Source organism: Zeugodacus cucurbitae, chromosome 4, assembly GCF_028554725.1.
Source record: "Zeugodacus cucurbitae isolate PBARC_wt_2022May chromosome 4, idZeuCucr1.2, whole genome shotgun sequence".
NCBI classification, from domain to species: Eukaryota; Metazoa; Arthropoda; class Insecta; order Diptera; family Tephritidae; genus Zeugodacus; species Zeugodacus cucurbitae.
Genome location: NC_071669.1, coordinates 20,891,402 through 20,918,617, shown reverse-complemented (window position 1 = coordinate 20,918,617; position 27,216 = coordinate 20,891,402). Strand labels below are relative to the sequence as shown.

General features: G+C 33.7%; 1 protein-coding gene across 3 annotated transcripts in view; it reads left to right on the top strand.

Moving 5' to 3' along the window:
- The first annotated feature begins 2,894 nt into the window (after window positions 1-2,894).
- The window catches only part of LOC105217242 (mucin-2), a 47,972-nt gene continuing 23,650 nt past the window's right edge, over window positions 2,895-27,216 (top strand). The window contains exons 1-2 of one of the 3 annotated variants that reach the window (XM_011192159.3): window positions 2,895-5,585; window positions 9,554-10,780. In XM_011192159.3, coding sequence (XP_011190461.1) covers window positions 9,853-10,780 — 928 coding nt within the window. In that variant the 5' untranslated portion in view covers window positions 2,895-5,585; window positions 9,554-9,852. Of the gene's footprint in view, window positions 5,857-9,301; window positions 10,781-27,216 lie in introns of those variants that run through there. The other 2 variants (XM_029042852.2, XM_054230272.1) reach the window with 2 other exon arrangements.

Sequence of the window (27,216 nt, the reverse complement as noted above, 5' to 3'; positions counted from 1 at the left end):
ATGGTACTTATAAGTATATGTAAGTAGAAGCCTGATGATGATAAGCAAAGGTACGAGGGCATGATGATATGTCGGGTATCTGGGACTTAATGAAGTCGTGTCTTTGGAATTATGAAAGGGCCAATTTTTCTTAAATCGGCAAAATCGCTTAAGAAAATGATCATGGACCTATGATAAAAATTGCACAGTTCTAGATTGAAAACTGTCAGACGGATTTTGAAATGTTTCGGAACTTACAGATCTCATCGAAGAGTTATCTCTTTTGCAAATGTGACGATTCTTCTCGAATGCAGTTATCAACAGCTTCAAACCACTAAATACCTCTGAATTCTTAACCTTCCAATATCTTTTTTTATAATTTTGATTCTTCTCCGGAGCTCTTAATTTTAATTATGTAATCTTCCCATGATATGACAAGTGAAATGGAATCTTAACTATAGAGACAGGGTCGCAATTAATTAGGCTTGTTTCATATTTGCGGGCTTATCGCACCACCCTCGTACAAACAGTTAAGTTCCGCTTATTTGTTGAGTTTTTCATGTCACTAATTAGCAAGCCACCACCAACACCCTGCTAGACCGCCACAATACACCCTATCTTGGACCCCGCTGCATGGCCTGTTGCTTGTGACGAAATGCTATCCACACATATTTACATATTTACCTATTTACCTATTACTGATTGTGTAAGAATTTTACGCATCACGCCCGGTAATTGGTTTCCATAGCTGGCGACTTTGTAGCTACAAATTTACTGTTGTTTATATATTGCATATAGTATGATAACATTTGCTGTTGTAACATTTTCCGTTTTAGCGTGACGTCAAAAATCAACAAGAAGGTTGACTTGACTTTGTTGCATGCAACACACATGTTGCATGACACGAGGTGTGAACTTGCAAACAAAAAGCCGCTGAAAAGCATTACACCACAAAATTTGTATTCTAATATGCACATAAATGATGAAATAAATAATTAAATTCTTTTAATTAAAAAATGCTACTATCTCCACTGATAAATCTGTTATTCTATCAATTTGATTTAATGAGAAAATTATTTTGACATTAACACTTGGTAACAGAGTTGGCACATTGTCAGTGTGAACAAGCGATTTGCGGCGCAATTAAGTTCTTAAGCGTTGAATTAGTTAGGTTTAAACAAGACTTGCATAATTTAATGCAAAACATACAAACCTTTTGCACATAATATATATAATTACATAGGCTTGGCAAATAGGCACAGTGGCACTTGAAATAATGGCAACGTTGAAAATAATTTACAAAAAAGTAATAAAAAAATTTTATATTTTTTCTTTTTTTGCAATTATATTTTGCTTAAAATATAAAAATATAGTATTTAAAATTATGTTTTATTTAGAAAAAAGGACTTGACTCAAATTTTGTGTATTTTAAAACATGTTGGTAACACTGTTTACATTTTTTTCAGCAACTTCTTTTCACAATTCAATATTCATGTACACTTATTATTTTTATAAGTTAAACTAATTTTTCGTTATATGGCAACTCTATTCGAAAGCTGCATAAATTAATATTTCAGGATATAGTTAAGTTTAATATACAATTTTTAATGAAAATAATGTAAAACTATTTTGAAAATAGTTACTTAGTTTGATTTAGATCTTACATTAATTAGTTCACTAAATTGTTATATATAATTTGAATATGTGGATTTATAGATACTAGTTTAATTCCGAATTATCTTTCACATCACAATTTAGTTGTATATAATTGGCGTTCAACCGTTTAGCCGGTTATAGCCGAATCGATGAGAGCGCGCCAATCCTCTCTTTCCTTCGCAGTTCGGCGCCAGTTGGATATTCCACGTGCAAGCAGTTCGCTCTCCACCTGGTCCCTACAACGGAGTGGAGGCCTTCCCCTTCCTCGTCTTCCTCCGGCGGGTACTGCATCGAACACTTTCAGGGCTGGAGTGTTTTCGTCCATTCGGACAACATGACCTAGCCAGTGCAGCCGCTGTCTTTTTTTTCGCTGAACTATGTCAATGTCGTCGTATAACTCGTACAGCTCATCGTTCCATCGTCTGCGGTATTCGCCGTTGCCAATGTTCTGAGGACCATAAATCTTGCGCAAAATTTTCCTCTCGAAAACTCCTAGTGTCGTCTCATCTGATGTTGACATCGTACAAGCTTCTGCACCATAAAGCAGGACGGGAATGATAAGCGACTTGTAGAGTTTGATTTTGGCTCGTCGAGAGAGGACTTTACTTTTCAATTGCCTACTCAGTCCAAAGTAGCACCTGTTGGCAAGAGTGATTCTGCGCTGGATTTCGAGGCTGACATTATTCGTGTTGTTGATGCTGGTTCCCAGGTATAAGAAATTATCTACGACTTCGAAGTTATGACTGTCAACAGTGACGTGGGAGCCAAGACGTGAATGCGCCGACTGTTGACTATTGACAGGAGATATTTCGTATTGTCCTCATTCACCTTCAGACCCATTCGTTTCGCCTCCTTATCGATGCGGGAAAAAGCAGAACAAACGGCGCGGCCCAAATATCAAGCTTGAGAAGTTTTTCGACAATTGGAAGAAGCATTTCGGACTGCATAATGTGGACCAATTTAAAAAAATCCCGTTATTTTTTGAACACATCTCGTTGTTTTGTGTTGAGGACCTAACGTATCTGTCTTTTGTATCATCGCAACATGTTGCATTCTTAAGTTTTAAATCTTACCCTCAAAGTTCTTAATATAATTTTTGTTTGAAATAATTCTCGTTTCATATTTTGTCGATCGTCGATTCAGAGCTTCGGTTAACTCGAGAAACGAGAGAACGAGAGAACCTCATGAAATTACATTGTATATATTGTACCAGGTTATAGTTTTACTCATCCAGACTTGACCCCGATATATTCTACATATATGTAGGTCTCCGTATTTTACTAATTTCTTCTTTAAGTCATCACTTTTGCAAGGGATCCAACCTTTCATTCTGAGGGTGTGGAAGGAAGTTAATGACTATTATGTGATTCAGAAAAATTCGGGAAAAACTAACACAGCGAATATTTCACTATTTCTGCTCTTGAGTAACAGAGCCAAATACCTAGATTCCCACACCGCACGACTTGTGTTAAATGAGATGTAAGAAGTATCTCATTTAACACAAGTGACTAATTGAAACGGACACAGATATGCATATATCCAATCAAGAAAAATTTGGATTTGATCCCAGCTTCCGATCCATACTGTAGACAAATCTTAAAACATAATCCCTTAAGAAAATATAGTATATTTGAATCATCAATAGTCATACCCAAAATACCATAAGTAGAATATGAAACTGGGTCAAGTATCTAACAAAGGTGGTTGTAGCTATTAGGTATATTATGGATTATGACTCGCACAATCATTAGCTGGTGCTATAGGTTTTCAGCGTTTGGTTTTCAAAGTTAGACCCAGTTTTTTTTTTGTAAACAAGATGACCGCATTTGAAAAATAAATACGCTGTAGAAAAATATAACTGATCCTTCGTTATACCCCAATCTAACATTACCTTCAGGTCCTCAACACAAGAATTGGGGTTGTGCCAGAGCTCACGTACTTTGAAATCTCTAAATTTATAAAACTATTTAAACTATGCAGCCTACGACACGAGACGTGCTGAAATATATATAAATATAACACAAGCCCACGGTTATTGGACATTTTTGGCATTTTAGCAGCACTTTGATAACCCGCCAAAGTGCAATGAACTGCCGAACTTAAAATTTATTATGAAATCTAGTGAAACTCGTATAAAACTGTGTGATTCTGCTACCTAATTAATTAGCCGAGCTATTTTTAGGGAGCTACTAAAATTAATATTGATTATAATTTCCTTCCACGCGGCACACAAAGGTATGACTGTGTGGCTGTGTGGCTGTATGGCTGTTTACCTAGGCAAGCCAACTGGATTTAGCGCCAACGCATTTCCAAATTCATTAACAATTTTAAGCTGAAAATAAATAAAAAATCAATAAACAAACTATTTCGAATTTGAATATGCTAATGTGAGCATTATTACTGTAACGATCGAATGTGTATAAGTGTTTGTGAGTGTGCTGTTACACACCTAGTGCCAAATGCTGTTGAACTCGAAACTGAAACCATTTGCTAGAAAAAATTAAAAAAAAAATATTGAAAAAAATCTGAAATGAAATGAAGATCGAAATCAATAAGAAACGAGGTGAGTGAAATATGCACAAAACGAAAGGCCAACCAGCCGTTGCTGTCATTATTGGAGACGCGCGGCGCGTTGCGGCAAGATGCCCACATACAGCGGACTCCGCTGCGCGCCGCACACACCAGCGCGCTTCTACCATATTGGATAGAATCAATAAAAAATATGATTGAATTGTAAGAAAAAAATAATGAAAATTAAAAAAAAAAATATAAAAAAATATCGGCAGCAACTGGCGCGGCAAGCGAACGAGTTGAACGTTGAACTGCGAACAATGCAGTGAACCGAACGCGGTGGCGCGCGTATATAGACTTTAGTATGGGGAGACTTGAAGCGCTAGGCAAAAATAAATAAATAAAAAAATATAAATATATTAAAAAAATAAATATTGAAAAATAGATAATATAAACACGCAATTAAAGTAAATAAATAAATAGAAAGAGTAAATTTCGCGATCCACAAACGCGCCTGTGACACACTACGCGGCGGCAATAAAGCAGTAAGTCGGCGAAAATAGATAGCAATAAAAAAGAAAATAAACAACGAATATAGTGGAAAGGCGCAATGCAGAAGGAATATAAAATAAACAAAAAATAAAAACAAAAAACAACAACAACAATACTTGATTGCGACTGCAAGCCGCTATTGTCTAGCGGCGGCAAACCATAGATCAGCGAGCGCTTTGCATGGCGCGCACTCCAAAGCGCGAGCGCAAGTGCTTAGAAGAGCAAACACAGAGAGCGCTAAGCATTGGAGCATAAGAAATCATAAGTAAGCGTAAGTTGAAGCAACGCGCACCAACACACACACAAGCGCGCGGCAGCTTAAACGCGCAGCTCTGCTTTTGGAGACTTTCGAAGACGCGCCAGCTACGCGCGCGGCTTAGGCAAGCGCTGACTGCGCGCTATAACAAATCAAATGTGGAGCGCTTTTCAAGACATTATTTTCGTAGTGCAACTGGTTATAAGCGCAGCACTGACTCATGCCAGCGCGCTGCGTCTACACAACGAACGTAAACAAACGCGCAACTAAGTGATCGGCGCAGCGCAAGAGCGCCAACAAGTTTGGAGACTTGCTGCTGCTTGGCTGCCACATATGTATGTAAGTGAGTGCGCGTGGAGCGCGTCTCCAATGACTTGACTTGAGTTGACTCGAGACTGAGCGCGCCTGTTTTCTTTGACTTTATGTATGTGTGTGTGTGTTCAGTGGCGTCGTCGTACAGCACTTAAAGATCGTTGCTGTTTTGAGCTTAGTTTCGGTTTGTAGCTGCTCGATAAAGCACGACTTCGCGGAGAAAACGAAAAAGTTTTGCGCGTACAACAAGCAAATACAACAAAAATTGAAATTGAAAAAAAATCTGAAAAAATGCATGAAAGCAACTATTGTTTCTAAGGTAGTGAAGGAAAAAATTATTAAATAAAGTGTCTGGAGCTTAAAGCAAACGCGTGGTGTTAAAGAAATGCAAAATCAAAAAAAAAAATTGTTTTGTGTTTGAAAGTGAATTTGCCAAAGTGTTGGTATGCAACAATTAGCTATTGTTGATTTTCTTGCTTTTTCAAATGCAACTAATCAACGCCGTCATCAGTGACGCCGTCGGTGCCGCGTAATGCAAACAACTGTTTCCGTTTAACCTTAATTCGCAGCATCTAAACAGCAACCAACTGGTAATTCCACGGCTAAGCGACAATCCTGACCTAGCTCCGGCTGCTTGTGTCCGCCGCCTCCCTTGAGCGGTTGCATGCGCAAATATAGCCGCTGCGCCGTTTACCGTTTACAGTTACTCAGCATACGGCGGCTGTATTTGCTTTGCTAAAGGCGCGTGTGTTTACTTTTATTTCGTACAACAACAAACTCGTAGTGTGTAATTGAAAACCCCCACTCAAGTTCAGGCAAAGTGTAATTGATCGAGCCAACACCAACAGCAACACCAAAAACAACAACAATAACAACTCATACTTAGTTGCAAACGTCTGCTGATACTCTAGTGTACAGCAACATCACTTACAACCGCGCGCACCGCACCGCCGTCAGTCGCTCACAAGCGCACACAGGCGCGCGCATGCGTCGTTAACTAAATAGACTGCTTGTCAGTTGGTCCGTCAAAGCGCGACTTCAAGTGACTGCTTTGCATGCAAATTAAGTGCAAAATTGCTTTTTTTGTTGTTATTTTTATTTTATTTATTTTTATTTTTCTTTTTTAATTATTCAAATGTAATTGTAACCAAAGCAAACGAGTGCCACCGTCGCCTTTGAGCAAGTTGTGTTTGTGTACGCTTTTGCCTCTATCTCAAGCCATGGCAGTTGTGTTGTGTCGGCAGACGTCGTGAATAAAAGATAAAAACCGTTGTAATGCAGAAATGTTGCGAAAATGCATACATAAATGCGACGCAATGCGAGATTTTATTTATTTTATTTTATGCCGACCGATAAAATAAACAAATGGATAAATAAAAAAAGAAATTATTATAATAAAGTGCCAATACCAAGAAAGTGATGCATAAAAAATATAAAAAATTGAAAAAAAAAATAAACAAAAAAACAAAAAAGTGTACAAGACAGAAGAAAATCAATTTTAAATTTTTTGCCTTTTTTTCATTCCAAATTAATGAAGAACCGAGTTAAATCCCATAAGAAATTTTTCATATATTAATAATTAAAAGTGGTGAATAAACTTAATTTTTGAACAATTAAAAAAACTATGTTAAATTAATAATGTTAATAAAAAAATTACAACAAAAAATATAATTATTAAAAAAAATTAATAAAGATTAAATGAAATTAATTTAAAAAATAAATTAGTTAATTAATTGTTATATATGAAATATTAAAAAATAAATGTATGTATGTATGTGATTGGCTTTGCAACCGTTTAGCCGGTTACAGCCGAATCGAAAATGAATATAATTATTAAAAAAAATAACAAACATTAAATTAAATTAATTCAAAAATTAAATTAGTTAATTAATTGTTATATATATAATATTAAAAAATAAATATAATTATTAAAAAAAATAATAAACATTAATTAAAAAATTAAATTTGCTAATTAATTGTCATAAATTAAAATCTAGAAAAAGTGTACACATTATTACTCAAATAAAAATAAAAAATGCATCCTTAAATTTTTATATTTATAAAATCATGTAGAAGCAGAAAAAAAATTTTTAAACAATAATTAAAAGAAAAAACTTTACAACAATTACAAACAATTGTTACAAAAAAATAATAATAATAAGTTAAACCAAAAAATCAAAACAAATAATATATATGCCTCCTATTCCGAGTGTCAACTAGCAGTAGAATAGACTCCAGTCGATTATAGTTTCATTTCCTATTGTCTAACTTGATTGACGAAATTAAAAAATGTATAACGACTGAAAAATATCTAACGACAACTAAGCAATTGAAAATCACTCACAGTGCATGGTTCAGTGAGTGATCGACACTTATAATAGCACCGGTAGTCCACAATCGCTTAGTAGTCGGTTAACTACTGCCAGTCGACACTCGCAATAGGGGTGATAGTTTTGAATCTCGCCTGATCAATCAATTCTTAATATAGTCGACAACGAACGGTTAACCGGATAGTCAGAAATAAATGGTTATTCGAATAGTCGACGACTTAAGACTATACGGATACTGCAAACCGAAAAGTATTATTCGAATAATACCCTATCCGGTTAATTCGGTTAGTTGATTAGTTGAATACAAAGAGCTCAAATTTGTACATATATTCCGAGTTGAAAAAAATTGGACCAAAATATATAATACTAAAATAAATACTAAATCAAATAATAATTCTTTATATTAACTAAAATAAATTTGAATAATTTATAATAAAAGAAGTCAAATTATTCCAAATAATAACAATTAAATTAAAAATAAAAAAAAAAATATGAAAAATTGTGAAACAGTTTTAAAAACTATTCATATTTTTAACTTTCTATATTCCAAAAATACTTAAAAAATTATTAAGATTCGGGATATAAAAATTTAAAAATTAAAAAAAAATCTAAAAAATTATTGATTTATATAATGATTTTCTAAAGTTAATATGAATATAAATTTTTAAAAGAAGTCAAATTATTCCGAATAATAACAATTAAATTAAAAATAAAAAAAAAATTATGAAAAATTGTGAAACAGTTTTAAAAACTATTCATATTTTTAACTTTCTATATTCCAAAAATACTTAAAAAATTATTAAGATTCGGGATATAAAAATTTAAAAATTAAAAAAAAAATCTAAAAAATTATTGATTTATATAATGATTTTCTAAAGTAAATATGAATATAAATTTAAAAAAATATGGATATTTCAATATACAACATTCAATAATCAACAGATAAAAGAAGAAACAATTTAATTCACAAAATACAATAATAAATACTTTTTTTTTAATAAAAATGCGAAAAAAAATCTAAAATAATATATCTAAAATAAACTAAAAAAATATATCTTAAAAACCGCTATAACATTCAAATCCATTTGCTTGCTGTTGTTGTAATATAAATGGACATTTTTGTTTCACTTCTATGCTTTAGTTGTAATATGCTTTAATATGCCAAGCACGTTTTCGCATATTATTTCGTATTTAAGCAACATTTGAATGCTGAAAAATCGAATCGTGAACTTCAAACGATTCGTGAAAACGGCGATTAACATACAAACACACAAGCGTATATAAATATATTTACTGGTTTAGAGTTGCAAACGACACATTGACACGTCTGCGTCGCCAAATATGGCAGCAATGCGCGGCGTGTCGCAAATAATAAAAATATTTGAAATAATAAAAATAATAAAAAAATAATAATTATCAAATAACTCTGCGATGGCTGCAAATGCGATTATGAATGTCATCATTAACAAATATGAATGCCTTTTGAAAGTTAGAAGCATTTTCATGTGATGAGTAATAACTAAAAAAAATGTATCAGTGGAAAAAGTGGAGATATAAATTTTAGTGCAAAAATAAATTTATGAGGATAATTTGTTTACGAAGTTAAAAAATATATTAACAAATTTTTTGAAAAAAATTGGAAAAAAATTAAATTTAGAAAATTATAACAGAAAAAAATTTGAAAAAAATAAATTAAAAAATAATAAAAATAAAAATAAAAATAATTAAAGAAAAATAAAAATAAATAAAAAGAACATCAAAAATATTGAAATAAATTATATAACTTTTTTGAAAAGTAAAAAAAAATTTAACTGAAGATATAAACTTATGAACACTGGAAAAAGTCAAACTCTTCCTGTGAAACTATTTTAGGAGTTGGAGTCAAAATCACAAAAGATTAAAAAAAAATAATAGTTTATAAAATTTAATTTTTAATAAAAGTTTCAATTTTTCATAGAGTTGTCAACAACCTTACAATAAAAGTTACCAAAACTTGAAGAAGTATTAATTTAAAAATAAAAAGGTGATATATAAAAGTGAACTTGTGGAACAAAAAAAAATATTTTTACAAAAAAAAAACTTAAACACAAAAACAACGTTGAACGTTGAAAATAGTTATTTAAATAACGAAAATGGGCAACACCGCACCTACTGCGTGCTAAAACCTCAACAGAATAAATATTAAAACTACCGAGACAATCAACAAAACACAAACATACACACTTGACTAAACCACCCCCCTCCCACGTGAACAAAATGGAGTATCTGCTGTTGAACGCTTTCGAGCAAAACTACTACAATCACATCAAGCAATTTGAGCGCGTCGCCAATGCTGCCGTGGCCGCACAGAACACGCTAGCGGCGCGCAATCACCATACGGCACATACGTCCAACAACAACAATAACAACACGACGAGCGCTTCATCTACAACTTCCTCCAATGCCAACTCACCTACAGCCTCCTCCTCCTCCTCGGCGGCTTCATCGCTATCCTCTTCACCAGCATCAGCTGTGGGCAGCACCGCCACTGCAGCGCTGTGCGCCGTCAGTCCAACGGCGAGCAGGCACAGCAGCCACCAGCACCCAGTGCAAGCGAGCCTCGCGAATGGCAAAATAGCAGTAACAACAACAACACCAAAGCCAGCGTCACAGTCGCCGTTGACGGCACTGCAAACACAAGCGCCTTCGCCGCGCCAAATGCCGCCGTTCTCCGCGGCGCAAGCAGCGGCCGCCGCGATGGCCGCACAATATCACCTGCAACAATTGCAACATGAGCAGCAACAACAACAACAATTTGCGCTCCAACGCGCGAGCGCACAGCATGCGAAAGCGACAGCAACAACAACTGCAACTGCTACCACGGCGCTGGCGTCACCATCAACAGCAGGAGCAGCGGCGGCGCATATGCATTTGCAACACATGTCGGGGGTCCCACTAACGCTGCCGTCACCATCAGCGTCTCATCTGCAGCATTTGCAACAACAGCAACAGCATCATCATCATCATCACCATCTCCAACACCAACACCAGCACCACCAAGCGGAGCAGGCGCATGCGCATGCGCAATTGTGGCACGCGCGCGATCAGCAAAACAATTCAAATGTAGCGAATAGTTTGTTTTGGCAACCGTGGCGTGAGCTGCATCACCATTTGTATCAGCAACAACAGCAACAGCTGCAAAAAGGTAGGCTTAAAGCGGAAATAAGCGAACACAACTTTATTTACTCGTAGATTAAGAATATGGCGCGTTTGTGAAAGCTCCGTAGCTTTTTACAAAAGTTAGGCGAATGAAAGCAAAAAAGCTTATTTAGTACAAGAATAAAGAATTTGTTAAAGCTCCGAAGCTTTTCAAAAACGTATATTTGTGAAAGCTCCAAAGCTTTTTAAAGTTGAAACCATGAAAGCCTTCAACATATTTTTCGCAGAGAAGCTTTTTCAATAAGTTTTCAGTACTTTAAATGCATAAAAAGATATTCGGAAAACAGTTTCTGTAGCATTCATTGTTCAGAATGCATAACAAGTGATCTCCCGGGAATGGTGAATGTAAATGAATGTGGACAGATTCATTTCCTAATAGATTTTGAAGGTCTACTGTTCGAGATACATACATATTTAATTTGAGAAAAATGTCTTTATTACTTTCTAAACCTCGAAGCATGTGCGGTTATATCTATTCCAATGAATTCAAAATGTTAAACCGTAAAATGCCGAAGGAGTTTAATGTTTGACATGGTTAGGTTGGGTTAGGTTCATGGGCTGATTTTCGCAACAAGCCTCTTGAAAGGTGCCAAATACTTCTAAGTATGGATAGCAAAAATGTCACTTAAATATCGCAAAAGCGCTTTGAGCCTATCGGAAATTCTACGAGCCGACTAATGTCCATTACAGCCAGTTCGTTTGGTTCGCCAAGGATATAATTGCGGAGATGTTTCAATCTCAGTCTTGCGAACGATGGACAGTAGAGGAAAAATGACTTGATATTTTCACCTCGCCTTCCTCCAAACATCTATGGCCGTTTGAGGATATCAGGATTCCTAAACTCATCCCATGTACGCTTATGCAATCTCTAATGAGTACTACTATTGCTTTAAGATAATGTGGCTGAGCCGATCTCCTGCTTTCCAATCTGGGCCATAAAAACTCTCGCAACCGAGCAGGTTCTGGTTGTCAACCAGCGTTGGTCTAACTCGCGAGAGACCAATTGATCCAACGCTAAAGCGCATGTGTCCCAGCTTGGTGTTGTAGGAGATGACATTCAACAGCTTCTCGCTCAATTGTGTTCTATGACTACCAAGTCATCAAACAATAGCACACATTTCGTTCTAAGGACTCACTCACGACGTAAGTCATAAAGCACTCTCATTCACTGCAACAATTTAGTTTCTTACCTCGGTTACTTGTTCTGTTCGAGAGCAGCAGGGTTGAGTTTAAAATATTGATTTCCTTTGTAAATATAAACGGTGAATTAAGAATTTGAATCACTGAAGAATGAAGAACTTATCTAACTCTGTGAATAATTAACTTTTCATTGATGAATTTACTTTCATGCATTTTGGTTTGAATAATCAATTTTTTTGTGTAGCGATCACTATCGACCCAATTAATGTGTATAGTATGTAAATACATACATACATATATAATTTCCGTCCAACGAAATCAGGTCATTTTGTCAATGCCGTGGGAAAATCATTTTCTCAGCTGTTGAAACTAATTCTGGTATAATTACAACAAACAAAAAAATATGAATATGCATGCAAATGTGCATTTCCGGTCAATATACCAGCTTATATATAGAGAAATTATAATGTGTGGCAAAAAGTAGTGGAAATCTATGCAGATAAGTAGTTCAATATTGAACTTTTTTAGAAAAGTATTACTATAAATATCAATCAATATAAATATTGATACCACAATTATCGCTCTGTGGATTGAAAAATGAAGGTTAGTCTAGTTTTTTAGAAGTTTTGTTAATGAAACATTTTATAGAGTTGCCATTTGATTTTAAATCAAAAATTAATAGTAATAACAACAACAATTAACTTCATATAATAATATTCTAGAGCAGATAACTTCATATTCATAAATTTTGAAAGACTTGAATTCAAGTCGAGTTCAACATTTTTATGCTCTCGCAACAAAAGTTGCTAAGAGAGTATTATAGTTTTGTTCACATAGCGGTTGTTTGTAAGTCATAAAACTAAACGAGTTAGATCAGTGTGACGAGACGAGTCAAAATCTGAATGTCTGTCTGTCCGTCCGTCCGTCTGTCCGTGAAACGGATAACTTGAGTAAAAATTGAGATATCTTAACGAAACTTGGAACACGTATTCCTTGGCACCCTGAGGAGGTTGCTTTCGAAAAAATCGGACCATTGCCACGCCCACAAAATGGCGAAAACCAAAAACCTATAAAGTGTCATAACTAAGCCATAAATAAAGTTATAGAAGTAAAATTTGGAATAAAGGATCGCACTAGGAAGGGATATTTGGATGTAATCTTTTTGGGGAAATGGGCGTGGCCCCGCCCCAAAATCGGTTATTTGTATGTATCTCGCCAACCAATAAAGCTATATAAACCAAACTTTCTGTAGCCGGTTCTCCTACGGACCCCACCACACACCATGAAAATAGTTGAAATCAGATAATAACCACGCCCACCTCCCATACAAGGGCTAGGTTGAAAATTACTAAAAGTGGGTTAACTCACTAACGAAAAATGTCAGAAACACTAAATTTCACAGAAATAATAGCAGAAGGAAGCTGCACTGGAAAATGGAAAGCTGCAATGAAAAACCATATCTCAGGAAGTATTCGACAGATTTCAATGAAATTCGGTATATAATATTTTCTGGACACCCTGATGACACGTGTGGAAAATGGACGAAATCGGTTCACAACCACGACAACTTCCCATATAACTCATTTTTGAATTCCATCTTATTCCTTCACTTCATAATATATACATAAGGAACTAATGAAGATAGCATAATAAAACTTTACACAAATACTGTATATGATCTGTGGCATCACTTGTGAAAAATTTGTCGAAATCGGACTATAACTTTTCAATGCCCCGGATATCGAATATGAAGAACTCTGTGCCCCATAGTAACTTTTCAACGAAAATTTCAGTAAATCTCCCAGGTATCTTAATTTAATTCAGAGAAAATATTTTTCTTTTAATATTGTGTCTCTGTACCAGAAAAGGTTAAAATCGGGTCATAACTTCCCTTATATATGAATATATGAGAATACCTAATTATAGGATTTTCAAAAATACGATGAGCATAATAGCTTATAAATCGGTTAATATGTGAAATATATTTATGCTGAATATATGGGTCAAATTGTGTGTTTTCTTAATAAAAATATAGCAATAAATTGCGAGAGTATAAAACAATCGGTTGCACCCGAACTTAGCCTTTCTTTACTTGTTTTCTGAAAATCAAATTTAGTTTTCGGAAAAATGTTTGGGGAAATATTAATATAAAAAAAAACTAAAAAAAAGAAATACTTAATAAAATTGAATTTTCCAATTTGTATTTACATTTTTTCGCATTTTTTTCTTATATTTTTCGTATTAAAAAAAAATTAAATTAAATTTTAAAATTATATTTTATTTATTATTTTAAAATGTATTTTTTTTCAACACCTCCAAGGTTCTTTTGCTTCTTGTATCACATCTTCATGGTTAATTTTCGCTTAAACGTTTATGAGCTAAATTATTATTTGTTTAATTTCACTTTATTTTTTTACTTCTATACAATTCTAAGAAAATTTTCTGCGCTATTTTTGCGAAAAACACAATGAAAAATCACTATGCGCTCGCGCTTATGTAAACAAACACAAAAACACATGTACTTATACGTACATACACATACAAATGTACTATATACTTCTATATGCAGCGCTATATTGTCATTGCAGCTGAAAGTGAACTCATTGTCGCAGCTCAATGAATGAAAGCTTTTGTTACCTCGCCGCTTATTTAGTTAACTAAAGTTTGTCGTGTCTTATATTGTTGCCTTAGGTGTGTTGCTTTTGTGAATTCGCAAATCGCTGTTTTTCTGATTGTGTCAACAACAACAAATGTGGGTCAAGTTATCTATCTAATGTCATATACATACAGACCCCCATATAAATATATGACAAATTATCAAAAGCAGGAAATTTACTTCACGCCACCATTTATTCTGGTTGAATTGACCACATTTTGTTGATATTGCATGGTTTCTAGCGCCAACAGCAGAAATCTGTTGCATTTGAAATTTATTTGCAATGCTGTGACACAATTTTATGAATGACATTGGTTCTCAGCTGTCCAAAAGTGCTCTAAGCTTTCACTTATAATTTTCCTTGATACTGTTTTTTTGCTTTAGTATAGTTATTCTTAAAAATAATAAATTTGAAAATTAAAAATAAGACACCTGGTACCATATTAATTCTTTGTCATTGAGAACTTTCTAACGGTAGTTAATATTGCGCTTTCATAGCTTTACTCGAGGTTATCGTCTCTTTCATATAAACTTCAATTCCTCAATATATAAGTTTATTCATTAGAATTTTACCATTCATCACTCTTATGTGTCTTGAAATCAGCAACTTTAGGTTTCTTTGAAAGCCTCTGGAACGGTTTAATATTCACAAAACAAAGTAAGCTCAAGTCATAGTCATCTCTCAACCGATATGTTTTTGGCAGGAAGAGCAATCTAGTGTACTGGTGGTGTATGGTTCCTCCATAAGCTTAAGTACTATACTATACTCTCTGAGGTCTGTAGAAGTGACCTAATTTAATACTATAAGGCCTTTTATAACTAAGCGTATATCTATTACAAAAAAAACACGCACAACCCTTTCGAAACCCCGCCCATCAACATTCTCCGTCAGCTGCGAACTAATGCTACCTGTAAAGGCGCTGTGTATAATTTTCTGAAGTTGAAACTATTTTATAATGCAATATAAATCAGCAATGTTTATCGCCTTATTAATAAAAATGGATTTTAATATGGGAAAATATTTAACAATTTAATTACTACTTGAGTTATTTAGGTTGGACTTTCCGTGTTACTTTTCCGCATTTTAAATATTTTTCCGCGAAATTAATTCTCACACATATTTTATATAATAATAATAATAAAATTGAAAAAAAATTATATATATATAATATAAAAAAACAACTACAATTTCATGCCAAAATAATATGGCGTTTATGCACACATAATTTTGCTTAGCTTTACAGTTTTTTTTATGTTCACCGCAGAGGTGTTTTCAGTATATTTTTTTCACCGGCATTTATGATCGCACAATGAACGTTACGTGCTCGAAAGCACATGCTTACAAATTTATGTGAATGGTTTTATGTATATATAAATATATATATATATGTATGTATATTTTTGTATATTTGTATATATGTTTGAATGTATTTAAATATGTTTATGGCCAGAGCCATTTAACTGCTGCCAAAAAGGGTTAACAATTCCACGCTTTTGCAATTCAGGCATTTCAAAGAAAGCAAGAAGCAAGTGGAAAACTCAACGAATCATACGACAATTGTATGTATGTATGTATGTATGCACAAATAAAATTACAAGCGCACAAAAATATTATTTGCAAATTACCATTGACAATTGGCAACTTTGTGTTGTAAGCGTTAAATATTTCTAAAAATGCCACACCACACATTATGGAGGAATGAAAAAGAAAGAAATAAGAAATAAAACATGTAACAACAACAACAATAAAAAGAATAAATAATAATAAAGAAATGTATTTTATGATTAAATTTAAAAAAGGCGAAAAAGTTTAAAAAAATTTAAAAAATAAATATAATAATAATAATAAGTCCTATAGGCAAACATTAACATTTTTTTAGTTTTTATTTTTTATTATTTTATTTAAATAATTAATTTTAATATTTTTTTTTAATTTATAATTGATTTTATTTATATTTTTCTACCTTTTTCCTGTTTCCACTTTCCCGTTCATTTTTATTATTTATTATATCTTTTAGTTCTTTTTAATTTTTATTTCTTTATTATATTTTTAACTTTTTCATTTTTTATAATTTAAATTTTTTATTTTTTGTCTTTTCAATGTTTTATTGTTCTCATATTATTCAGTCTTCAGTCAGTCTTTTAATTTTTTAATTTTTTTACTTTCTGTTATTTTTCCCTTTTATTTATTTTGTTAAATTTTTTATTTCCTTTTTTTAGTTTTTTCATCATGTATATTTTTATCGTTTTTATTTTTTATTAATTTTTTTATATAATTCATTCCTTATTTTTTTCTCACTTTTTTACTTTTATTGTTTTTTTATATAATTTTTTTATTTATTATATTTTCTTTTATTATATTTTTAATTTCTTCACTTTATTTTTCATTTTTTTATTTCTTAATATATTTTTTTCTTTTCTCACCTTTCCATTCCCTTCACTCACTAGAGGCATCATTCACGACACCATTGACAAGTGTGGCCGTATATGTCAGTAATGACATTCTTGCCAGTATTCAATACTTTAATTGCTATTTCTTATTTTTGCTACCGCATGCGACATTCACTGTCAATTTTCACGGCATTACACTTGAGCACATATGAGTGTGTGCATGTGTTTGTAAGTGACAACATTCCCTTTTACGACGAGTTCAATGAGTCCAATGCCCATCGTTCAAAATAATATGAGTCGAAAGCATTGTTTTACAATAGCAACAAGCACATAAAAAAAAATAAAAATATATGTATTTATTTTATTTTATTTTCCTCTATTTTTACACCCCAGAATATGATCGATGGCAAAGTGTGCAAATAAAAAGAAATGTAACAATAAAAATCGTTGTTTATTATGTAACAATCTCCTTCTGTTTTAAAACGCCAGTATATACATAAATATTTAAGTACAAAGGTTTATGTCTGACTTTTTCTTTTCCATCAGGCATCAAGACATAAACAGCATGTGTCGCGCGTCATCATGGCTGGTATTGTGAGGCTTATGTCTGCTTTTACTATAAAACAAAAATGATCATCATTTCAGTAGGTTGCGAAATTGCGATACTTTCTATGAAGCACAAAAAGGCTACCTAAAAGGTCTGCTAAGATCTGCACTTGCGTTTCCATTAGAGTAATGTTGATAACAATAAGTTATTGCTTTTCTAACTGTTGGTTCATACTTTCTACTCCAATTTGAAGACTTCTACAAGTTTTAAGTCGTCAATTTGTTAGACTGGTTTTCGTTTCCATACCAGGTTCTGCTGTAGCCTCCTCAGAAGTCATAATGAGCTTCCATCCCTTCATTGACAAATTAGGGTTGCAAGCGCTGATGAGCCGCATTATATGAATACCGGCTGCGATGGTATAGCCGGTATTCATATCCTTGCTCTTTGGTCTGGATGGGATATTCCCTCTATCGACCGCTTCCAGGTTAAATATTTTAAAGTTGGGTATAAACGCTTTCGTGTAATTAATGGATGGAGCTCCTCCTTCGTTGGAGGTGGCAGATATACCCTTCTTAGTAAGTACTTCGTTTTTCTTGAATCCTCAACCGTATGAATAGGTCATTCCTTGGCGAAAGCACTGCCAGCAGCCTCACCTTTGGCATCTCCTTAGTCTTTCTGCTTTGTAGTCAAACTCTGACAATGTTGCTTTACTGGAGTTAGTGTTAACTGCAACGTCAACCTTAGCTTCTGCCTTTTCACTGATCTTCTAGAGCTCGTTAAGAACGCAGCCCTTATTTTCGGAACAACTAGTTCCTACCGGAACATATGAATACATAAAGCATTTTCATGATACTTTAAGTCTGGTCTTCACCGAACCAAAAACTCAAAATTAAATAAATAAAAGTCATTATATAATCTACGCACACGTTGAGAGAAGCTTCCTTCACTTTGAAAATGTAATCTCAAATAATCTTAAAATATAATCTCTAAATCCCAATATATAATCATTAAGTCTTGGTCCCCCTAATAGAGGCATATTTTACATATTATTATTATAAAATATATCTGCTACACTTGTGTAAACATTTATAGTAAATTTTATATAGAATTTATGTATTTTTAAATTTCCGCACTTTGATTTATGAAAAGAATTTTGAAACAATAAGTTGCTTTTGTAGATGTCTATAAGACACCTGGTGATTGTGGGTTAATGAACACTAGTGATTGTTAATGCTAAATACTTGAATGTACATACAAATACATATGTATATATGTATGTATGTTTGTATATATGTAGATAATCGCGAAGTATAAAAAAATTATATTTTACTCTTTCGCTGACAGTTCTACTACAACGAACAATCAAAGCACAGTTCAGGAAGGCAATAATAAAAAAGTAAATAAAAAAGCAAGAGGTGAAGCAATAAAAACTAACATAATAATAATTCAAATAAAGTCAACTAAATAGAAAGAGCAATAAGAAGAAGAAAATTAAAAAACAACAACAACAATAATATTGTACAAAATAAAACATGCGCGCCATAGCGCTTAGTCAGCGAATGGCGAAAAACCACGAAAAGTTGTAGTTAAACATTCGACCAGACAAGCAGACGAACGCCTCAGCTGGTAAACACTTAATAACAACAACTGTAGTAACAGTCAAAATTTTTTAAATCCACACAACCACACAATTGTCGGCTATTACGCGCTCGTACTTTGTGTGCGAAAAACAATTTTCTGGCTATTATGCTGTACAAATAAACAGGCATACATATATACACATGTTTGTACATACATTTATATATATGCGCAAACAATCAACCAATCAACTACACCCCACCATCGCCTTTGCCACTATTGGGGGTAAGCGGACAGACACGAAGCACGAGCTGACGCATCCAACGCATGGCGCGAGCTAATGCGCCAATGAACGCGCGCTTCTTTAACACCAAATCACAAACGTACACACACACACACAAACCGTTGGGCATGCAAACACCTACAACTGTTTATTTGGTAGAGTGGCAGGCATTGTTAAGCTGTTTGTTGCCAAATCGCCAAGCGAGCGCGAGAAGCAAAAACAAACAATGCAAACCAACTAAACACAAGCGCGAATGGGGGCGGCGGGGGTTTTAAACAGTTGGAATGGACCATCAGTCACTGTGTCAACAATGGCGAGCTGTGCGTTAACAAACAAATATAGAAAACACATATAAAATACTATTTGAAGCCATTGGCAATGAGCGCAATTTTGCTGCGTTCAAGAGGAGGAAATTTAAAAATTGTTAGCATATTGTTGCCGAGGCAGTTGGTAGTGCGCGCAGGCGTATACGTAATTATATAAAAATCGCTGAGAAATTATAAATCGAAGATGTGCAAAGATAAAGATGCCCGCTTGGCACGAGCCAAACAATACTTGAGTAGTAATATATTATATTAGGGTGGTACTAAAATCCCTAAAAAATTACAATCAATTTATAGAAGAAACGTAGATCATAAGACCAAACCTAGAACTACATCTACTAATAAAAACAGGTGTGTTCTATCTATCGAGAAATTCGTTCAATATACAATGCAAAATTTTGAAAATTTTACTTTTGGATTATTGGAATTTTTAAAATTCCCATAATTTTTTAACACATCTCGTAAATACCCCTGAAGTGCGTTAAATTTTCAGCTGGATTAATTTACTTTGTCTATTACTATCTATCCTTTTTTTCAAAAATACAGTGAACGGACCCTTCATGTCATTTTACAAGCATACATATGTACAAGAAATCGGTGAAAGAACCAGAGGCTATCCCAAAAATCGAGTTTATGAAGTATTTCGACGATTCGAAAAAGCTCTGACATAAGGGCATAATAATGAATGGGGACTATTTTGAAGGCGACAAAATTGATGTAGACGAATGAATAAATATTTAAAAAACGAAAATCCCCGTTATTTCCTTCTTCCTTCCTTTCCTTGGAATACAAATACTACTTGGAACAAAAATATCTGGAATCAAATGTCTTATAAATATTCTCTTTTCCGAAATGATTGAAAGTACATCCCTGCTGTATAGGCCTCCAAGCACATGTTAGCATACAATCAAAAATAATTAAGTCTTCTCGAAGTAGAATATATTTAATAACCCACGAATGAGAAAGGTGACTAAATAAAACAAAATAAGCAACAATTTAACAAAAATACTGTTAAATTAATAAAATAAATGTGCAAATCAGCAACAGTTTAACTTCAAACTGACCGGCTGACAAGTCAGAAGCAAAACAAAAAACGCTTACCTAGCTATTTGGTTGGAAATCTCTGCCCGGTAACAGTCAGGCAATTTTTAAATGTTTAATATATTACTGGCGTACATACATATATATATATATATATATATATATAACACAATATATATATATGTATAATTATGTATATGTATACGTACTGCCGGCACCCATAAAAGGTTAATTCTCGCACTTAAAACGCTTTGCGCGTACGCTCACTTCTGACTGATTTTCAACGCCAGGTTTTTTTTGCAGCTTCCAATTATGTACGTACCTACTTACGTTTATATATGTACACATTTATTGTTGTTAAATTTTTATTATGGCATGTTGAATTTGTGGTTTACTTATTGCTTTTTTCATTATTTATTTATTTTTTCCTTTTTGATGTGTTAATTTTTAATTATATTTTAATCTTTCACTTTAGACTTATTTTCAAGCGTTTGGCGCGTGTTCAATGCGAGCGAGTTTTTTATGTTTTTTTTTCCTATTTTGCGGTTTGGATTGTCTTTTTTGTATGCTGTATCCCTTTGTCTTCCAAACTTTTTTTTTTTTTTGATTAATAATAATGTTATTTTGACAATTACTCACACTTGCTTAGAATTTTAAATTACTAATGATAAGTTCTTATGAAAACACTTAACTTTTTATGTAGAAATATACTCAGATTTATAGCATTATTAAGCTCTAAATCACGAAAAATGTATCAAAACTGTCACTTTTTTTCTCAAATTATAATGTAAAGTGTTGAGAAGAATCTAATATTGTTGATCCTAATTTCGATCTATAACTGTTCTAATTTATCATATCTCATACCCAAAAGTTTATATCCAAATATTTACTATAAAGCTTTCATTAAGCTTTCACTACTTTTTTTAATTTCGATCTTTAATCTGGTAACTACTTTTATCTTATCTGACATTCAGAAATATTTTAATTTAGACTACTAAAAATAAACAAACAAAAATTTGGACAAAAGCTAATTTCAAAATATTTACTAAGAAGCTTTCACTTTAACTTTAATTTAAATTAAATCTTTAACTGTTCTGGTAACTACTTTTATTATATTTAATATTCTGTTTATCATATCTATTATTTCAAAATATTTACTATGAAGCTTTCATTAAGCTTTCACGGAGCTTTCATCATTTACTTTACTAAAATTCAAAAATTCTTATTTGAAGACATTTCTCCAGAACTTTCCACTCATGAAAACACAACTCTTTGAAATTACTAACCTACGTAGTCATCAATTCACTTTTAAGCAAAATTATCTGCGAAAGTGCAAAATCATAAATTCACTCGTATTGAACTTTACAATGGTAATGAAAAAAAAGCATTAAAACTTTCACATATTTACGCCACGGGTAATAAATCAACAAATGAAATAAATAAATAAATATGCAACGCATATATAAAATATGAATATTTGTTTTGTACAATTTTTACAACATTTACGCTCGATAAATAACACGAGCTCACGAACTTTGCGCCAACCATGACAAATTTACGATTATTTAAATGATTCGTCATACGAGTCTGTTGCTTTTTTATAACTTCCAACTATTTTTTTTTCACTTACTAACCATTCTATATGCACATATATTTTCTAGTAATATGCATTTGTAATATATTGCATATAAATATATATGTATGTATTTCTCACACTCTTGCAAAATAGCCAAATTTCACGTACAAACAATATTCACGTGTTCCACATTCGGGCCGGTCAGTGGCTTACATGACACATCAGCATGCAGCACACCTGTCAGCTCCTTTAAATTATGTATGTATATACATAAATGCATACATACATCAAACACGTGTCAACGGCCGATAAGCCTAATCGCCTACATATTTATTTGTACATATGAGATTTTATTAATTATTTTATCGAAAATGCATTTGCACGTGCTAATTATGCAAGTTGTGTATCTTCGGCGAGCTTAGCAGAGTTAAACGGTTTTTAACACTTACGAGGTGTGCTCAAAAAATAACGGGAAGTTTTGTTTTTTGAAAATAATATTTATTCATTCGTTTTCATTAATGCTGACGCCTTTAAAATATTCCCCATTCGATATTATGCATAAGTGCATAGTGCCAGCATTTCTTGTCATATTCGAAACACTTCTCAAACTCGATTTTTTGGGATAGCCTTCATTTCTTTCAGTGATTTCTCGTATGCTTGTAAAATTACGTCCTTCTGAGGTTATCTTTATTTTTGAATATGGGGAAAAGTCACACGGAGACTAGCGTAGACACCGCTTACGCGGTTATAGCCGAGTCCACAACAGCGCGCCACGCATCTCTCCTTTTGACAGTTTGGCGCCAATTGGTAATACCAAGTGAAGACAGGTCCTTCTCCACCTGGTCCTTCCAACAGAGTGGAGGCCTTCTTCTTCCTCGGCTTCCACCAACGGGTACGCATCGAAAACTTTCAGAGCTGGGGCACTTTCGTCCATTCGAACAACATGACATAGCCAACGTAGCCGCTGTTGTTGTATTCGCTGGACTATGTCTATGTCGTCGCATAACACATACGGCTCATCATTCCATCTTCTGCGGTATTCGCCGTTGCCAATGTTTAAGGAACCATAAATCTTCCGCAAAACCTTTCTCTCGAAAACTCTTAGTGCCGTCTCATCGGTTGTTGACACCGTCCACGCATCTACACCATAATGTAGGACGGGAATGATGAGGGACTTGTAGAGTTTAGTTTTTGTTCGTCGAGAGAGGACTTTACTTTTCAACTGCCTACTCAGCCCATAGTAGCAACCCATAGTAGTGATTCTGCGTTGGATTTCAAGGCTGACATTATTATCGATGTTAACGCTGGTTCCCAAGTAGACGAAACTATCTACTACTTCTAAGGGATGACTGTCAACAGTGACGTGGGAGCCAAGACGCGAGTGCACTGACTGTTTGTTTGATGACAGGAGATATTTCGTCTTGTCCTCGTTCACCACCTGACCCATACACTTCGCTTCTTTATCTATTCTGGAAAGAGCAGAACAAACGGCGCGGTTGTTACTTCCGATGATATCAATATCATCGGCATACGCCATCAGCTGTACACTTTTGTAGAAGATTGTACCTTCTCTATTTAGCTCTGCAGCTCGTACTATTTCTTCCAGCATCAGGTTAAAGAAGTCACACGATTGCGAGTCACCTTGTCTGAAACCTCGTTTGGTATCGAACGGCTCGGAGAGGTCCTTCCCGTTCCTGACGGAGTGTTGCTCAACGTCAGCTTACACAGCCGTATTAGTTTCGCGGGGATACCAAATTCAGACTGCGCGGCATAAAGGCAGCTCCTTTTCGTGCTATCGAAAGCAGCTTTAAAATCGACAAAAAGGTGGTGTGTGTCGATCCCCTTTTCACGGGTCTTCTCCAAGATTTGGCGCCTGGTGAATATCTGGTCAGTAGTGGATTTTCCAGGTCTAAAGCCACACTGATAAGGTCCAATCAGTTTGTTGACGGTGGGCTTTAGTCATGGAGTCATGTCTGGCAAATATGGAGGCTGGGTATTTACAGTATTGTTTTTGGCCAAGAATTCACGAAACGAAATAATAAATATTGAAAAATTTTGAAATTTAATTCAAATTTCGCTTCGAACGTACTAAGCCATGATTGCCTAGATCATGCCAATAGCAGCTGCAAAAGTCCGGGCCGTCTAATTTATTTTTTTTAAATCCGATAATATAACCTGACGGCATTGTTCACTGCACCGCTGTGTTTACTTAAAATTTGTCCACCTTGTTGTGGGTATGAAGCTCAAAGCATGTCTGGGAGTGACGGGAAGTTTTAATTTGTCTTTGATTTGTCGAGAAGTTAACTTATACTGAGTGGCTTCGTAACGAATCTGTGCCCTTTGGCGCAATGTAAGCTTTGTATTTCCTCTAATTAGAAAAGAATCCGTCTCACTTCACTCACTTTTGCAGATTCTGTTGACAAATTGTCGGTCGGGATGTTTGTATATAATTAAGTTTGATTTATATACACTTTACACACCTTTTAGAAGCAATAAATCGCTTCAATAATCACACATCCAAAACTCAACTGACGAAATGTCAATGTAACACGTGCCTCTTTCTTTTTATTTTTTTTTATAACTTATACAATCACCTTTGTTGCTGCAATTGCTAACGTCATTTGTCACCGAAACGTCATTTGCCTGTGTCAGCAGTGCCGTCATTACTACAGCGAACAGCTTGTCGTAAGTGGTAATAATAAAAACACTTACATGCGATTTTTTTTTTTTTTGCATAAGCAAATTTGCAAATTGAATTGCTAAAAGTGCTTGGCACCTCAGTACTAGTTTTACTTTTTATTTTATTTATTATACTGCAATTAACGCTTTGACAGCCTATGCACTAATTGTGGGCTGTGAACAAAATGTGGTGTGTTGATTATAAATCACAAATTAATTTATTCATTTTTTTTTGCGAATAGACCTATAGAGTATTAACGGCAACAACAAAAAAATAAATTTTATTGCATAAAAAAATTAAAAAACAAAAAAATAAAAAAAATTAAAAACTAAAAAATAAAAAAATTAATAAAAATAATTAAAAAAATATATAAAAAAAATAATTAAGAAAAAGATTATAAAAAATTAAAAGCAAAAAAAAAAAAACAAATTAAACAAAAATAATTAAAAAAAAAATACTATAATAACAATGCTACCGCAAATTCTACGTGTTAATGGCAATGAAATGTGTATGTATGTTGAAAATTAGAGAAAATCTTTATTATTTGATATTCAAGTATAAATATGTTTATTTACATATACATACATACATACATATGTATGTATTTTAACAATTCACATTTTCATATTTCTTTCGCAAACACGTGCATTGTATACTTAAAATAAATGTGTTTTTTAAGTTATTTTTTTTGTACAAGCGCGCGCAAACAACAGAAACATGCTAATTCACATGCTGTTGCTGTTGCTGCTGCCGTTTCCTCCGCCCAATTTAATTTGCCAACTTTTGACTTCATTGAAAGACTTGGCTACTTGCTCTGACGGCTTAGGTGAGCAAGCAAGCACGCTTGCCAATATTTTAGTATTTAGCTGCTATGCTACACTTAAACACAGGCAGGCATATATATGTATATGTAGATGCTTAATGCAAATAAACATACTTATATATATAAACACACACACACGTACTAAACACTTTGCCGCTTGTTTGTCTCACTGTCCAGTAGCTGTCTGCTTGGTTGCTTATTTAGTTGTTTGACAGGCTAACTGACTGACTGACTAGCCGACTAGTTGACTAGCTGGCCTGCTGTATTGGGGGCCGCCGCCGTGGTGGTTGATGATTCATGCCACACAATTTGGCCATGGCAGATTTATATCGGTTTGTATGTATGTATGTATGCTGTATAATAAAATAAATATTAATTTTCGTTGCAAACAATGCGTTTCAACTATGAAACCGGTCTGTTTGAGCACTTCGTAAGAGACATACATACATACTCGTATAAAGGGTGTTGCGTGTGCAAATTTGCGAAGTGCGAATTGGCTTATACTCGGTTTTGTGTTTTGATACCTTCCTTAATAGTTAAAATATTATTTGAAGGCTCATAAATTGTGGTAATTTGAGCCTTTTTTAAAGCACTCTATCTCATCATATATGACTTCTAGACTTCTAAAGTCAAGTTGCCTATGAAGGCCGTTTTGAAATCGGGAAGGTTTTTATTAAGTAAGTTGTTAACTGTCTGATAACTAACCAGCTGTTAGCTAAAATTTTAACACCAGAAATTTAATATTTAGGCTTAAAACACGGTATCTGCTAAAAAAAATATTTCTTTTGTAAAAAATGTTTCAAGACTATCTTTTTTGTGGAAAGTAGGAAAATTAAATTTCAAAATACCAATCCCGAAATTTCGAGACCGCAAGCAAAGCGAAGATCGGTCTAAAAAATATTCTTTTCTTAAGAAATGAAATTTCAAGACTTCCTTTTTTTTGGAAATATCAATTTCGAAATTGCGGATATGTATAGGATCGACCTAAAAAATAGCAGTTTGGTAAGAAATGAAAATGAAACTTCATTTTTTTTAAGTAGCACAATTTAATTTCAAAATACCAATCCCGAAATTTCGGGACTCAAAAAACTGGGATTACCCTAAAAATATTATTTTCGTAAGAAATGAGACCTCAAGGTCTACTTTTTACATTTTACAAATAACGGGATCGTAAAAAAATATTAATTTCGTAAGAAATGATGTTTCAAGACTTCGTTTTTTGAAAAGTAGCAAAAATAAATTTAAAAATCTCAATTCCGAAATTTCAAAAAAGTTCGGAAATTCTGCATGATTCTTGAGAATCCCGAAATTTCAAAATGGGTAATAATCTTCAAAAGCAAATGCGCTGCCATCAAACTTTACTTCCAAATACCAATTAATCTGT